General features: G+C 51.3%; 1 protein-coding gene across 3 annotated transcripts in view; it reads right to left on the reverse strand.

Annotated features, from left to right (window-relative positions):
- Window positions 1-16,506, reverse strand: part of LOC132392948 (obscurin-like protein 1) — a 225,440-nt gene that overhangs the window by 66,004 nt on the left and 142,930 nt on the right. For all 3 annotated transcript variants that reach the window (XM_059967558.1, XM_059967557.1, XM_059967556.1), the window contains exons 26-27: window positions 5,279-5,432; window positions 2,310-2,498 (exon numbers count right to left, since the gene is read on the reverse strand). In XM_059967558.1, coding sequence (XP_059823541.1) covers window positions 2,310-2,498; window positions 5,279-5,432 — 343 coding nt within the window. The remainder of the gene's footprint in view (window positions 1-2,309; window positions 2,499-5,278; window positions 5,433-16,506) is intronic.

Below are 16,506 nucleotides of genomic sequence, written 5' to 3' on the forward strand. Positions count from 1 at the left end.
CGAAAAGATGAAATGTGAAGGTAAGCTAGCCAATAATATCAAAGAGGATACCAAATGCTTTTTCCAGATAATATAAAGAGTAAAAGAAAGGTGAGAGTAGATACTGGACCACTGGAAAATAACGCTGGAGAGATAGGAATGGGTAACGAGGAAATGGCAGATGAACTGAATAAGTACTTTGCATCAGTCTTCACTGTGGAAGTCACCAGCAATATACCAGAGGTTTGAGAGTGTCAGGGGGCAGAAGTGAGTGCAGTTGCTTTTACTACGGAGAAGGTGCTTGGCAAACCAAAAGATCTGAAGGTAGATAAGTCACCTGGACCAGATGGTGTACACCCCAGGGTTCTGAAAGAGGTGGCTGAAGAGATCGTGGAGGCATTAGTAACAATCTTTCAAGAATCACTAGATTCTGGCATGGATCTGGAGGAATAGAAAATTGCAAATTGCAAATGTCATTTCACTCTTCAAGAAGGGAGGGAAGCAAAATGAAAATTATAAGCCACTTAGCCTGACCTCAGTGGTTGGGAATACGTTGGAGTTGAGGATGTGGCTCTGAGATACTTGGAGGCACATAATAAAATGCGCCAAAGTCAACATGGTTTCCTTAAGGGAATACCTTGCCTGACAATCTGTTGGAATTCTTTGAGGAAATAACAAGCAGGATAGACAAAGGAGAATTGGTAGATGTTGTGTGCTTGGATTTTCAGAAGGTGCCACACATGAGGCAGCTTAGCAAGATAAGAGCCCATGGTATTACAGGAATGATACTAGCATAGATAGAGGATTGGCTGATTGGCAGGAGGCAAAGAGAGGGAATAAAGGGAGCCTTTTCTGATTGGGTGCCAGTGACTAGTGGTGTTTTGCGGGGGTCAGCATTCAGACCTTTTCTTTTTATGTTGTATGGCAATGATTTGGTTACTGGAATTGATGGTTTTGTGGCCAAGTTTCCAGATGATACAAAGACAGGTGGAGGGGAAACAGGAAGACTGCAGAAGGACTTAGATAGATTAGGAGAAAGTGCAAAGTGGCGGGTGGAATATAGTGTCAGGAAGTGTACGGTTATGAACTTTGAAAGAATGAATAAAAGTGTAGACTATTTTCTAAACACGGAGAAAATTCAAAAATCCGAGGTGCAAAGGGATTTGGGAGCCCGTGTGTAGGATTCCCTCAAGGTTAACTTGCATGTTGAGTTGGTGATGAGGAATGCAAATGTGATGTTAGCATTCATTTGGAGAGGACTAGAATATAAAACCAAGGATATAACGCTGAGGCTTTAGAAGCAACTGGTGAGGTCTCACTTGAACTATTGTGAGCAGTTTTGGGCCCCTTATCTAAAAAAAATGTATTGATATTGGAGAGGGTTCAAAAGATGTTCCGGGATTGAAAGGCTTATCATATAAGGAGCGCCTGATGGCTCTAGGCCTATGCTTGCTGGAACTTAGTAAATAAAGAGGGGGATCTCATTGAAACCTATCAAATGTTGAAAGGCTTTGATAAAGTGGATGTAGAGAGGATGTTTCCTCAAGTGGGGGAGTCTAGGAACAGAGGGATGTCCATTTAGAATGGAGATAAGGAGGAATTTTTTTAGCCAGAGGGTGGTGAATCTGTGGAATTCATTGCCACAGGCAGCTGTGGAGGACAAATCATTCAGTGTATTTAAGGCAGCAGTTGACAGGTTCTTGACAAGTTAAGGCGTGAAAGGTTATGGCGAGAAGACAGATGAATGGGGAAGAGAGGGAAATGTATCAACAGACACGATAGGCTAAATGGTCTAATTCTGCTCCAATGTCTTATGCTCTTATGCTCTAAATATTTCACCTTTCACCCTTAACCACAACCTTTAGTTATAGGCTCACCCAACCTCAACTGAAAAAGCCTTCTTACATTTACCCTACCTATATCCCTCAGAATTTTGTATACCTCTATCAAATCTCATTTTATCCTTCTATACTTCAGGGAATAGTCCTAACATATAACTCAGGTCCTCAAGTCCAGGCAACATCCTTGTAAATTTCCTCTGGTTCTTTGATTATTTAAATCTTTCCTGTAGTTAGATGATCAGACAGCACACAATACTCCAAATTAAGCCTCAACAATATCTTACACAACTTCAACATAACATCCCAACTCCTGTAACCAACTGATTTATGGCTGACAACATGCCAAAAGCCCTCTTGTATCTCTTTAAGATGCCACTTTCAAGGAACTATGGGCCTGTATTCCCAGATCCCTCTGTTCTAATGCATTCCTCGGTGCCCTACCATTCACTGTATGAATGATGTTTTTCACAGCAATTTCTCAGGCCATACCCTCTTGTCTTATTTTGACTGTGTTGTTGGACTTGATTCTCTCTCCGTCTTTCAACCACTCGCCCTTCACTCCCTCGTGGGAAACTTCGCAGACGAACACTGCGTTGTCATTCTCCCGTACCTCCAGGTCCTCCAGATGCTTCACAATGCGGACTTCCCGTTCTGTGAGGGGAGCACATAAGATGGTCGCTGCAAACGGGAAGGAATAGGTCAGAGCAACATGCACATAAAACACCGAGGGAAATCTCGCAAGTCAGGCAGCATCCGTGGAAGCAATAAACAGATGATGTTTTTCACTGAGACATTCTATCAGGATGGGAATGGGGTCGGTGTGGGGACTGCTTCTTTTAATGCTGTATGTAAATGACTTAGATGATGGAATAGATGGCTTTGTTGCCAAGTTTGCAGATGATACGAAGATTGGTGGAGGGGCAGGTAGTGTTGAGGAAACAGGAAGGATGCAGAAGGACTTAGACAGATTAGGAGAATGGGCAAAAAAATGGCAAATGAAATACAATGTTGGAAAATGCGTGTCCATGCACTTTGGTAGTAGAAACAAATGTGCAGACTATTTTCTAAACGGGGAGAAAATCCAGGAATCTGAGATGCAGAGGGACTTGTGCAGAACACCCTGAAGGTTAACTTGTAGGTAGAGTTGGTGGTGAGGAAGGCAAATGCCATGTTAGCATTCATTTCACGAGGTCTTGAATACAAGAGCAAAAATGTGATGCTGAGGCATTATAAGGCACTGGTGAGGCCTCACCTTGAGTATTGTGAACAGTTTTGGGCCCCTCATCTTAGAAAAGATGTGCTGGCATTGGAGGTTCACAAGGATGATTCCAGAAATGAAAGGGTTATCATACGAGGAACATTTGATAGCTGTGGGTCTGCACTTGCTGGAATTCAGAAGGATGAGGGGAGATCTCATTGAAATCTTTTGAATGTTGAAAGGCCTAGACTGAGTAGACGTGGAAAGGATGTTTCCCCTGGTGGGAGAGTCTAGGGCAAGAGGACACAGCCTTTGGATAGAGGGGCGCCCTTTCAAAATAGAGTTGCGGAAAAATCCCCTTAGCCAAAGGGTGGTGAATTTGTGGAATTTGTTGCCACATGCAGCTGTGGAGGTCAGGTCATTGGGTGTATTTAAGGCAGAGATTGATAGGTTCTTGATTGGACATGGCATCAAAGGTTACGGGGAGAAGGCTGGGAACTGGGGTCGAAGAGGAAATGGAAATAAAAAGGATCAATCTTTTGAATGGTGGAGCAGACTCGATGGGCCAGATGGCCTAATTCTGCTCCTATGTCTTATGGAATAGAAGGGAGCTGAAGCCAGAATAAGGTGGTCAGAGGAGGGGAAGGAATGATAGGTGATAGGTGAGACCAGGTGAGCAGAAAGGTGGGTGTATGGGAGAGGGGGAAATGAAGTAAGAAGTTGTGGGGGGTGATAGGCGGAAGAGGTAAAGGGCTAAAGAAGAAGGAATCTGACAGGAGAAGACTGTGGACCTTGGGAGAAGGAAAAGGGGAACCAGAGGAAGGTGATGGGTAGGTGAAGAGAAGAGGAGGAATGTTATGTGAATAGCAGAAATCACAGGGGGAGAGCTGTGAGGGAATGGCTCTCCAAACTCCAGTTGAACAGAAGATTTAAACTCCTTCATGGTAATTATATCTCAACGAGACTTTGCAGTGGAGCAGCAAACCATAGGGTCATGGAATACTACAGCATGGAAGCAGGCTCTTCTGCCCCTCTAGTCTGTGCCATAGACAAAAAATATTCTGCTGATACTAGAAACCTTGAGCAACACACACAAAGTACTGGAAGAACTCTGCTGATCAGGAAGCAGCTATGGGGGGATCTGCTAGTCTAGGCTCTAATGTAGCATCCAATAAAGCAAAATTCACAAGTAAAACAAATTATATACTATTTTACAAGAAAAGGCACTATTAGAGCAGAACAAACTCCATTTCAATACAAGTGGCCATGGTGTTGCTGAACTGTAGTGATCAGGGATGATCACTGACTCCATGACCAAGGTCAGTTTGGGTTCAATTCCCACCATTGTCTGTATGTTCTCCGTGTGACCATGCGGGTTTCCTCCTGGTGCTCCGGTTTCCTCCCACATTCCAAAGATATAAAGTCGTGGGCATGCTACGTAAGCACTGGCAGGGTGGCGACACAGTGGGCTGCCCACAGCTCATCCTCGCTGTTTTGATTCCACACAAACAACGCACTTCACTGTATGCTTCAGTGTTTCGATGTACATGTGACTACTAAAACTAATCTTTAATCTTTTCTGATTTTCATGTCCAACCAGTAGATTCCTTGGCATTAGAACAGTAGGGTGGTCCAGACTACAATATTGTGCCAACCGATATAAACCTACTCCACAATCAATCTGACCCCTCCCTCCTACAGCCCATAGCCCTCCATTTTTCTATCATCCATGTGCCTATGTAAGAATCTCTTAAATGCCCCCAATCTATCTGCCTCTCCCCCCTCCCATGGCAGGGCATTCCATGCACGCACCACTCTCTGTGTAAAAAGCCTAGCCCGATATCCACCCTATACTTTCCTCCAACCACCTTAAATGATCTCACCTGGTATTGGATATTAGACTGCATAGAAGATACAACAGTACAGCACATTACAGGCCCTTCGGCCCATAATGTTGTTCCAACTTGATCAATCTAACATTTCCCTCCCACATACCCTCCACTTTTCTTTTATCTATGTGCCAATCTAAGAGCTTCTAAATGTCCCTAATGATTCAGCCTCTACCACTACCCCTGACAGTGTGTTCCACAAACCCCCCATTCTGTGTAAAAAAAACTTACCTCTAACAACCCCCTCTATACCTCCCTCCAATCACCTTCAAATTACGCCTTCTCATGTAGCCATGCTTGCTGTAGGTAAAAGGTGCTGTCTGTCCACTCTATCTATGCCTCGTATCCTTCCAAACCAAAACCGAACTCACCATAAACCTCCAGTCTGGCAGTGGTTTTATTATCTCCAGCATCACAGCTATAAATTCCAGAATCTTCCACTCCGCACCTCCCGAGCTGCATAACTCGCTTCCGGCCCATGGAATAAATCCGGATGCTTTTGCTGGGTTTGATCTCCATGTCGTCCTGTTGTGGGAACAGATTTGGAAAGTTGGTTCATTATTGTCACTTGCACCGAGCTACCGTGAAAAGCCTCGTTTCGCATGCCACCCATACAGATCGTTTTGTCACATCAGTGCATTGAGGCAGTAGAAGGGGAAACAGTTACAGTACGGAAAAATTTCAAAGTCAATGTACTATTAAAGAATGTATAGGTTAGATGTTCTGATTAACCCACACCAACTGTTATCGATGCTCCTCAGAAAGTATCCTATCTGGATGCATCATGTCAACTACTCTGCCCAAATCTGCAGAGGTGGATTCTGAGGTCAAGAATCTATCTTATCATTTTATATTTACTTATTGAGATACGCAACGCGGAACAGGCCCTTCCGACCCAATCAGCCACGCCCATCAACCCACCTATCACAGGAGAATTTACAACGACCAATTAACCTACTAACCGGTACATCTTTGGACTGTGGAAGGAAACTTCTTACAGAGTTAAACTCTGAATTCCGGCACCCTGCGCTGTAATGGCGTTGCTTTAACTGCTACACTAGTGTGGCACCCCCTAACCAGGGGACCGCTCATTTGCCTTACAACAGTGGGGTAGAACCTGCAGTTGGGCCTAGTGGTATGTGCCTTCAGGCTTTTGCATCTCCTACCTGACTGGAGAGGAGAGAAGAGAGAATATCCAGGGTGGCTGGGGTTATTGATTATACTGGCAGATTTATTGAGACAGCGAGAAGCACAGGCAGAGTGCATGGAGAGGAGGATGGTTTCACTGACGTGCTAAGCTGTGCCCACAACTCTCTGCAGTTTCACGTGGTCATGGTCAGAGCCGCTGCCACATCAAGCCATGGTGTACCCAGATAGGATGCTTTCTAAAGTGCATTCATTAAAAAGAGTTGAATGTCAAAACCGAGCCTTTGATCTTTTGAATTGGGGCTAAAAAAAAACCAAGAGTTAGACACAGTGAAGCTCCCTCCACACTGTCCCATCACACACTCCCGGGGTCAGACACAGAGTGAAGCTCCCTCTACACTGTCCCATCACACACTCCCGGGGTCAGACACAGAGTGAAGCTCCCTCTACACTGTCCCATCACACACTCCCAGGGTCAGACACAGAGTGAAGCTCCCTCCACACTGTCCCATCACACACTCCCGGGGTCAGACACAGAGTGAAGCTCCCTCCACACTGTCCCATCACACACTCCCGGGGTCAGACACAGAGTGAAGCTCCCTCTACACAGTCCCATCACACACTCCCGGGGTCAGACACAGAGTGAAGCTCCCTCTACACTGTCCCCCCACACACTCCCAGGGTCAGACACAGAGTGAAGCTCCCTCTACACTGTCCCATCACACACTCCCAGGGTCAGACACAGAGTGAAGCTTTCTCTGAACTGTCCCATCACACACTCCCGAGGTCAGACACAGAGTGAAACTCCCTCTACACTGTCCCATCACACACTCCCAGGGTCAGACACAGTGAAGCTCCCTCCACACTGTCCCATCACACACTCCCAGGGTCAGATACAGATAGAAGCTCCCTCTACACTGTCCCATCACACACTCCCGGGGTCAGACACAGTGTGAAGCTCCCTCTACACTGTCCCATCACACACTCCCAGGGTCAGACACAGAGTGAAGCTTTCTCTGCACTGTCCCAACACACACTCCCGGGGTCAGACACAGAGTGAAGCTCCCTCTACACTGTCCCATCACACTCTCCCAGGGTCAGACACAGAGTGAAGCTCCCTCTATACTGTCCCATCACACACTCCCGGGGTCAGACACAGAGTGAAGCTCCCTCCACACTGTCCCATCACACACTCCCAGGGTCAGATACAGATAGAAGCTCCCTCTACACTGTCCCATCACACACTCCCGGGGTCAGACACAGAGTGAAGCTCCCTCTACACTGTCCCATCACACACTCCCGGGGTCAGACACAGAGTGAAGCTCCCTCTACACTGTCCCATCACACACTATCAGGGTCAGACACAGAGTGAAGCTCCCTCTACACTGTCCCATCACACAATCCCGGGGTCAGACACAGAGTGAAGCTCCCTCTACACTGTCCCATCACACACTCCCGGGGTCAGACACAGAGTGAAGCTCCCTCTACACTGTCCCATCACACACTCCCGGGGTCAGACACAGAGTGAAGCTCCCTCTACACCGTCCCATCACACACTCCCGAGGTCAGACACAGAGTGAAACTCCCTCTACACTGTCCCATCACACACTCCGGGGGTCAGACACAGAGTGAAGCTCCCTCTACACTGTCCCATCACACACTCCCAGGGTCAGATACAGATAGAAGCTCCCTCTACACTGTCCCATCACACACTCCCGGGATCAGACACAGAGTGAAGCTCCCTCTACACTGTCCCATCACACACTCACGGGGTCAGACACAGAGTGAAGCTCCCTCTACACTGTCCCATCACACACTACCAGGGTCAGACACAGAGTGAAGCTCCCTCTACACTGTCCCATCACACACTCCCGGGGTCAGACACAGAGTGAAGCTCCCTCTACACTGTCCCATCACACACTCCCAGGGTCAGTCACAGAATGAAGCTCCCTCTACACTGTCCCATCACACACTCACGGGGTCAGACACAGAGTGAAACTCCCTCTACACTGTCCCATCACACACTCCCGGGGTCAGACACAGAGTGAAGCTCCCTCTACACCGTCCCATCACACACTCCCGAGGTCAGACACAGAGTGAAGCTCCCTCTACACTGTCCCATCACACACTCCCGGGGTCAGACACAGAGTGAAGCTCCCTCCACACTGTCCCATCACACACTCCGGGGGTCAGACACAGAGTGAAGCTCCCTCTACACTGTCCCATCACACACTCCCGGGGTCAGACACAGAGTGAAGCTCCCTCTACACTGTCCCATCACACACTCCCAGGGTCAGACACAGAGTGAAGCTCCCTCTACACTGTCCCATCACACACTCACGGGGTCAGACACAGAGTGAAGCTCCCTCTACACTGTCCCATCACACACTACCAGGGTCAGACACAGAGTGAAGCTCCCTCTACACTGTCCCATCACACACTCCCGGGGTCAGACACAGAGTGAAGCTCCCTCTACACTGTCCCATCACACACTCCCAGGGTCAGTCACAGAATGAAGCTCCCTCTACACTGTCCCATCACACACTCACGGGGTCAGACACAGAGTGAAACTCCCTCTACACTGTCCCATCACACACTCCCGGGGTCAGACACAGAGTGAAGCTCCCTCTACACCGTCCCATCACACACTCCCGAGGTCAGACACAGAGTGAAACTCCCTCTACACTGTCCCATCACACACTCCCGGGGTCAGACACAGAGTGAAGCTCCCTCTACACTGTCCCATCACACACTCGCAGGGTCAGATACAGATCGAAGCTCCCTCTACACTGTCCCATCACACACTCCTGGGATCAGACACAGAGTGAAGCTCCCTCTACACTGTCCCATCACACACTCACGGGGTCAGACACAGAGTGAAGCTCCCTCTACACTGTCCCATCACACACTACCAGGGTCAGACACAGAGTGAAGCTCCCTCTACACTGTCCCATCACACACTCCCAGGGTCAGTCACAGAATGAAGCTCCCTCTACACTGTCCCATCACACACTCACGGGGTCAGACACAGAGTGAAACTCCCTCTACACTGTCCCATCACACACTCCCGGGGTCAGACACAGAGTGAAGCTCCCTCTACACCGTCCCATCACACACTCCCGAGGTCAGACACAGAGTGAAGCACCCTCTACACTGTCCCATCACACACTCCCGGGGTCAGACACAGAGTGAAGCTCCCTCTACACCGTCCCATCACACACTCCCGAGGTCAGACACAGAGTGAAGCTCCCTCTACACTGTCCCATCACACACTCCCAGGGTCAGACACAGAGTGAAGCACCCTCCACACTGTCCCATCACACACTCCGGGGGTCAGACACAGAGTGAAGCTCCCTCTACACTGTCCCATCACACACTCCCAGGGTCAGACACAGAGTGAAGCTTTCTCTGCACTGTCCCATCACACACTCCCGGGGTCAGACACAGAGTGAAGCTCCCTCTACACTGTCCCATCACACACTCCCAGGGTCAGATACAGATAGAAGCTCCCTCTACACTGTCCCATCACACACTCCCGGGGTCAGACACAGAGTGAAGCTCCCTCTGCACTGTTCCATCACACACTCCCGGGGTCAGACACAGAGTGAAGCTCCCTCTACACTGTCCCATCACACACTCCCAGGGTCAGATACAGATAGCAGCTCCCTCTACACTGTCCCATCACACACTACCAGGGTCAGACACAGAGTGAAGCTCCCTCTACACTGTCCCATCACACACTCCCGGGGTCAGACACAGAGTGAAGCTCCCTCAACACTGTCCCATCACACACTCCCAGGGTCAGTCCCAGAATGAAGCTCCCTCTACACTGTCCCATCACACACTCACGGGGTCAGATACAGATAGCAGCTCCCTCTACACTGTCCCATCACACACTACCAGGGTCAGACACAGAGTGAAGCTCCCTCTACACTGTCCCATCACACACTCCCGGGGTCAGACACAGAGTGAAGCTCCCTCTACACTGTCCCATCACACACTCCCAGGGTCAGTCACAGAATGAAGCTCCCTCTACACTGTCCCATCACACACTCACGGGGTCAGACACAGAGTGAAACTCCCTCTACACTGTCCCATCACACACTCCCGGGGTCAGACACAGAGTGAAGCTCCCTCTACACCGTCCCATCACACACTACCGAGGTCAGACACAGAGGGAAACTCCCTCTACACTGTCCCATCACACACTCCCGGGGTCAGACACAGAGTGAAGCTCCCTCTACACTGTCCCATCACACACTCCCAGGGTCAGATACAGATAGAAGCTCCCTCTAAACTGTCCCATCACACACTCACGGGATCAGACACAGAGTGAAGCTCCCTCTACACTGTCCCATCACACACTCACGGGGTCAGACACAGAGTGAAGCTCCCTCTACACTGTCCCATCACACACTACCAGGGTCAGACACAGAGTGAAGCTCCCTCTACACTGTCCCATCACACACTCCCAGGGTCAGTCACAGAATGAAGCTCCCTCTACACTGTCCCATCACACACTCACGGGGTCAGACACAGATTGAAACTCCCTCTACACTGTCCCATCACACACTCCCGGGGTCAGACACAGAGTGAAGCTCCCTCTACACCGTCCCATCACACACTCCAGAGGTCAGACACAGAGTGAAGCTCCCTCTACACTGTCCCATCACACACTCCCGGGGTCAGACACAGAGTGAAGCTCCCTCCACACTGTCCCATCACACACTCCCGGGGTCAGACACAGAGTGAAGCTCCCTCTACACCGTCCCATCACACACTCCCGAGGTCAGACACAGAGTGAAGCTCCCTCTACACTGTCCCATCACACACTCCCGGGGTCAGACACAGAGTGAAGCACCCTCCACACTGTCCCATCACACACTCCGGGGGTCAGACACAGAGTGAAGCTCCCTCTACACTGTCCCATCACACTCTCCCAGGGTCAGACACAGAGTGAAGCTTTCTCTGCACTGTCCCATCACACACTCCCGGGGTCAGACACAGAGTGAAGCTCCCTCTACACTGTCCCATCACACACTCCCAGGGTCAGATACAGATAGAAGCTCCCTCTACACTGTCCCATCACACACTCCCGGGGTCAGACACAGAGTGAAGCTCCCTCTGCACTGTCCCATCACACACTCCCGGGGTCAGACACAGAGTGAAGCTCCCTCTACACTGTCCCATCACACACTCCCAGGGTCAGATACAGATAGCAGCTCCCTCTACACTGTCCCATCACACACTACCAGGGTCAGACACAGAGTGAAGCTCCCTCCACACTGTCCCATCACACACTCCCGGGGTCAGACACAGAGTGAAGCTCCCTCTACACTGTCCCATCACACACTCCCAGGGTCAGTCACAGAATGAAGCTCCCTCTACACTGTCCCATCACACACTCACGGGGTCAGATACAGATAGCAGCTCCCTCTACACTGTCCCATCACACACTACCAGGGTCAGACACAGAGTGAAGCTCCCTCTACACTGTCCCATCACACACTCCCGGGGTCAGACACAGAGTGAAGCTCCCTCTACACTGTCCCATCACACACTCCCAGGGTCAGTCACAGAATGAAGCTCCCTCTACACTGTCCCATCACACACTCACGGGGTCAGACACAGAGTGAAACTCCCTCTACACTGTCCCATCACACACTCCCAGGGTCAGTCACAGAATGAAGCTCCCTCTACACTGTCCCATCACACACTCACGGGGTCAGACACAGAGTGAAACTCCCTCTACACTGTCCCATCACACACTCCCAGGGTCAGTCACAGAATGAAGCTCCCTCTACACTGTCCCATCACACACTCCTGGGGTCAGACACAGAGTGAAGCTCCCTCTACACTGTCCCATCACACACTCCCAGGGTCAGTCACAGAATGAAGCTCCCTCTACACTGTCCCATCACACACTCACGGGGTCAGACACAGAGTGAAACTCCCTCTACACTGTCCCATCACACACTCCCGGGGTCAGACACAGAGTGAAGCTCCCTCCACACTGTCCCATCACACACTCCCGGGGTCAGACACAGAGTGAAGCTCCCTCTACACTGTCCCATCACACACTCCCAGGGTCAGTCACAGAATGAAGCTCCCTCTACACTGTCCCATCACACACTCACGGGGTCAGATACAGATAGCAGCTCCCTCTACACTGTCCCATCACACACTACCAGGGTCAGACACAGAGTGAAGCTCCCTCTACACTGTCCCATCACACACTCCCGGGGTCAGACACAGAGTGAAGCTCCCTCTACACTGTCCCATCACACACTCCCAGGGTCAGTCACAGAATGAAGCTCCCTCTACACTGTCCCATCACACACTCACGGGGTCAGACACAGAGTGAAGCTCCCTCTACACTGTCCCATCACACACTCCCAGGGTCAGATACAGATAGAAGCTCCCTCTAAACTGTCCCTTCACACACTCACGGGATCAGACACAGAGTGAAGCTCCCTCTACACTGTCCCATCACACACTCACGGGGTCAGACACAGAGTGAAGCTCCCTCTACACTGTCCCATCACACACTACCAGGGTCAGACACAGAGTGAAGCTCCCTCTACACTGTCCCATCACACACTCCCAGGGTCAGTCACAGAATGAAGCTCCCTCTACACTGTCCCATCACACACTCACGGGGTCAGACACAGATTGAAACTCCCTCTACACTGTCCCATCACACACTCCCGGGGTCAGACACAGAGTGAAGCTCCCTCTACACCGTCCCATCACACACTCCAGAGGTCAGACACAGAGTGAAGCTCCCTCTACACTGTCCCATCACACACTCCCGGGGTCAGACACAGAGTGAAGCTCCCTCCACACTGTCCCATCACACACTCCCGGGGTCAGACACAGAGTGAAGCTCCCTCTACACCGTCCCATCACACACTCCCGAGGTCAGACACAGAGTGAAGCTCCCTCTACACTGTCCCATCACACACTCCCGGGGTCAGACACAGAGTGAAGCACCCTCCACACTGTCCCATCACACACTCCGGGGGTCAGACACAGAGTGAAGCTCCCTCTACACTGTCCCATCACACTCTCCCAGGGTCAGACACAGAGTGAAGCTTTCTCTGCACTGTCCCATCACACACTCCCGGGGTCAGACACAGAGTGAAGCTCCCTCTACACTGTCCCATCACACACTCCCAGGGTCAGATACAGATAGAAGCTCCCTCTACACTGTCCCATCACACACTCCCGGGGTCAGACACAGAGTGAAGCTCCCTCTACACTGTCCCATCACACACTCCCAGGGTCAGATACAGATAGCAGCTCCCTCTACACTGTCCCATCACACACTACCAGGGTCAGACACAGAGTGAAGCTCCCTCCACACTGTCCCATCACACACTCCCGGGGTCAGACACAGAGTGAAGCTCCCTCTACACTGTCCCATCACACACTCCCAGGGTCAGTCACAGAATGAAGCTCCCTCTACACTGTCCCATCACACACTCACGGGGTCAGATACAGATAGCAGCTCCCTCTACACTGTCCCATCACACACTACCAGGGTCAGACACAGAGTGAAGCTCCCTCTACACTGTCCCATCACACACTCCCGGGGTCAGACACAGAGTGAAGCTCCCTCTACACTGTCCCATCACACACTCCCGGGGTCAGTCACAGAATGAAGCTCCCTCTACACTGTCCCATCACACACTCACGGGGTCAGACACAGAGTGAAACTCCCTCTACACTGTCCCATCACACACTCCCAGGGTCAGTCACAGAATGAAGCTCCCTCTACACTGTCCCATCACACACTCACGGGGTCAGACACAGAGTGAAACTCCCTCTACACTGTCCCATCACACACTCCCAGGGTCAGTCACAGAATGAAGCTCCCTCTACACTGTCCCATCACACACTCCCGGGGTCAGACACAGAGTGAAGCTCCCTCTACACTGTCCCATCACACACTCCCAGGGTCAGTCACAGAATGAAGCTCCCTCTACACTGTCCCATCACACACTCACGGGGTCAGACACAGAGTGAAACTCCCTCTACACTGTCCCATCACACACTCCCGGGGTCAGACACAGAGTGAAGCTCCCTCCACACTGTCCCATCACACACTCCCGGGGTCAGACACAGAGTGAAGCTCCCTTTACACTGTCCCATCACACACTCCCAGGGTCAGTCACAGAATGAAGCTCCCTCTACACTGTCCCATCACACACTCACGGGGTCAGATACAGATAGCAGCTCCCTCTACACTGTCCCATCACACACTACCAGGGTCAGACACAGAGTGAAGCTCCCTCTACACTGTCCCATCACACACTCCCGGGGTCAGACACAGAGTGAAGCTCCCTCTACACTGTCCCATCACACACTCCCAGGGTCAGTCACAGAATGAAGCTCCCTCTACACTGTCCCATCACACACTCACGGGGTCAGACACAGAGTGAAACTCCCTCTACACTGTCCCATCACACACTCCCGGGGTCAGACACAGAGTGAAGCTCCCTCTACACCGTCCCATCACACACTCCAGAGGTCAGACACAGAGTGAAGCTCCCTCTACACTGTCCCATCACACACTCCCGGGGTCAGACACAGAGTGAAGCTCCCTCCACACTGTCCCATCACACACTCCCGGGGTCAGACACAGAGTGAAGCTCCCTCTACACCGTCCCATCACACACTCCCGAGGTCAGACACAGAGTGAAGCTCCCTCTACACTGTCCCATCACACACTCCCAGGGTCAGTCACAGAATGAAGCTCCCTCCACACTGTCCCATCACACACTCCGGGGGTCAGACACAGAGTGAAGCTCCCTCTACACTGTCCCATCACACACTCCCAGGGTCAGACACAGAGTGAAGCTTTCTCTGCACTGTCCCATCACACACTCCCGGGGTCAGACACAGAGTGAAGCTCCCTCTACACTGTCCCATCACACACTCCCAGGGTCAGATACAGATAGAAGCTCCCTCTACACTGTCCCATCACACACTCCCGGGGTCAGACACAGAGTGAAGCTCCCTCTGCACTGTCCCATCACACACTCCCGGGGTCAGACACAGAGTGAAGCTCCCTCTACACTGTCCCATCACACACTCCCAGGGTCAGATACAGATAGCAGCTCCCTCTACACTGTCCCATCACACACTACCAGGGTCAGACACAGAGTGAAGCTCCCTCCACACTGTCCCATCACACACTCCCGGGGTCAGACACAGAGTGAAGCTCCCTCTACACTGTCCCATCACACACTCCCAGGGTCAGTCACAGAATGAAGCTCCCTCTACACTGTCCCATCACACACTCACGGGGTCAGATACAGATAGCAGCTCCCTCTACACTGTCCCATCACACACTACCAGGGTCAGACACAGAGTGAAGCTCCCTCTACACTGTCCCATCACACACTCCCGGGGTCAGACACAGAGTGAAGCTCCCTCTACACTGTCCCATCACACACTCCCAGGGTCAGTCACAGAATGAAGCTCCCTCTACACTGTCCCATCACACACTCACGGGGTCAGACACAGAGTGAAACTCCCTCTACACTGTCCCATCACACACTCCCGGGGTCAGACACAGAGTGAAGCTCCCTCTACACCGTCCCATCACACACTCCCGAGGTCAGACACAGAGTGAAACTCCCTCTACACTGTCCCATCACACACTCCCGGGGTCAGACACAGAGTGAAGCTCCCTCTACACTGTCCCATCACACACTCCCAGGGTCAGATACAGATAGAAGCTCCCTCTACACAGTCCCATCACACACTCACGGGATCAGACACAGAGTGAAGCTCCCTCTACACTGTCCCATCACACACTCACGGGTTCAGACACAGAGTGAAGCTCCCTCTACACTGTCCCATCACACACTACCAGGGTCAGACACAGAGTGAAGCTCCCTCTACACTGTCCCATCACACACTCCCAGGGTCAGTCACAGAATGAAGCTCCCTCTACACTGTCCCATCACACACTCACGGGGTCAGACACAGATTGAAACTCCCTCTACACTGTCCCATCACACACTCCCGGGGTCAGACACAGAGTGAAGCTCCCTCTACACCGTCCCATCACACACTCCAGAGGTCAGACACAGAGAGAAGCTCCCTCTACACTGTCCCATCACACACTCCCGGGGTCAGACACAGAGTGAAGCTCCCTCTACACTGTCCCATCACACACTACCAGGGTCAGACACAGAGTGAAGCTCCCTCTACACTGTCCCATCACACACTCCCAGGGTCAGACACAGAGTGAAGCTTTCTCTGCACTGTCCCATCACACACTCCCGGGGTCACACACAGAGTGAAGCTCCCTCTACACTGTCCCATCACGCACTCCCAGGGTCAGATACAGATAGAAGCTCCCTCTACACTGTCCCATCACACACTCCCAGGATCAGACACAGAGTGAAGCTCCCTCTACACTGTCCCATCACACACTCAC

This window comes from Hypanus sabinus, chromosome 4, assembly GCF_030144855.1.
Source record: "Hypanus sabinus isolate sHypSab1 chromosome 4, sHypSab1.hap1, whole genome shotgun sequence".
In the NCBI taxonomy this organism is placed as follows: Eukaryota; Metazoa; Chordata; class Chondrichthyes; order Myliobatiformes; family Dasyatidae; genus Hypanus; species Hypanus sabinus.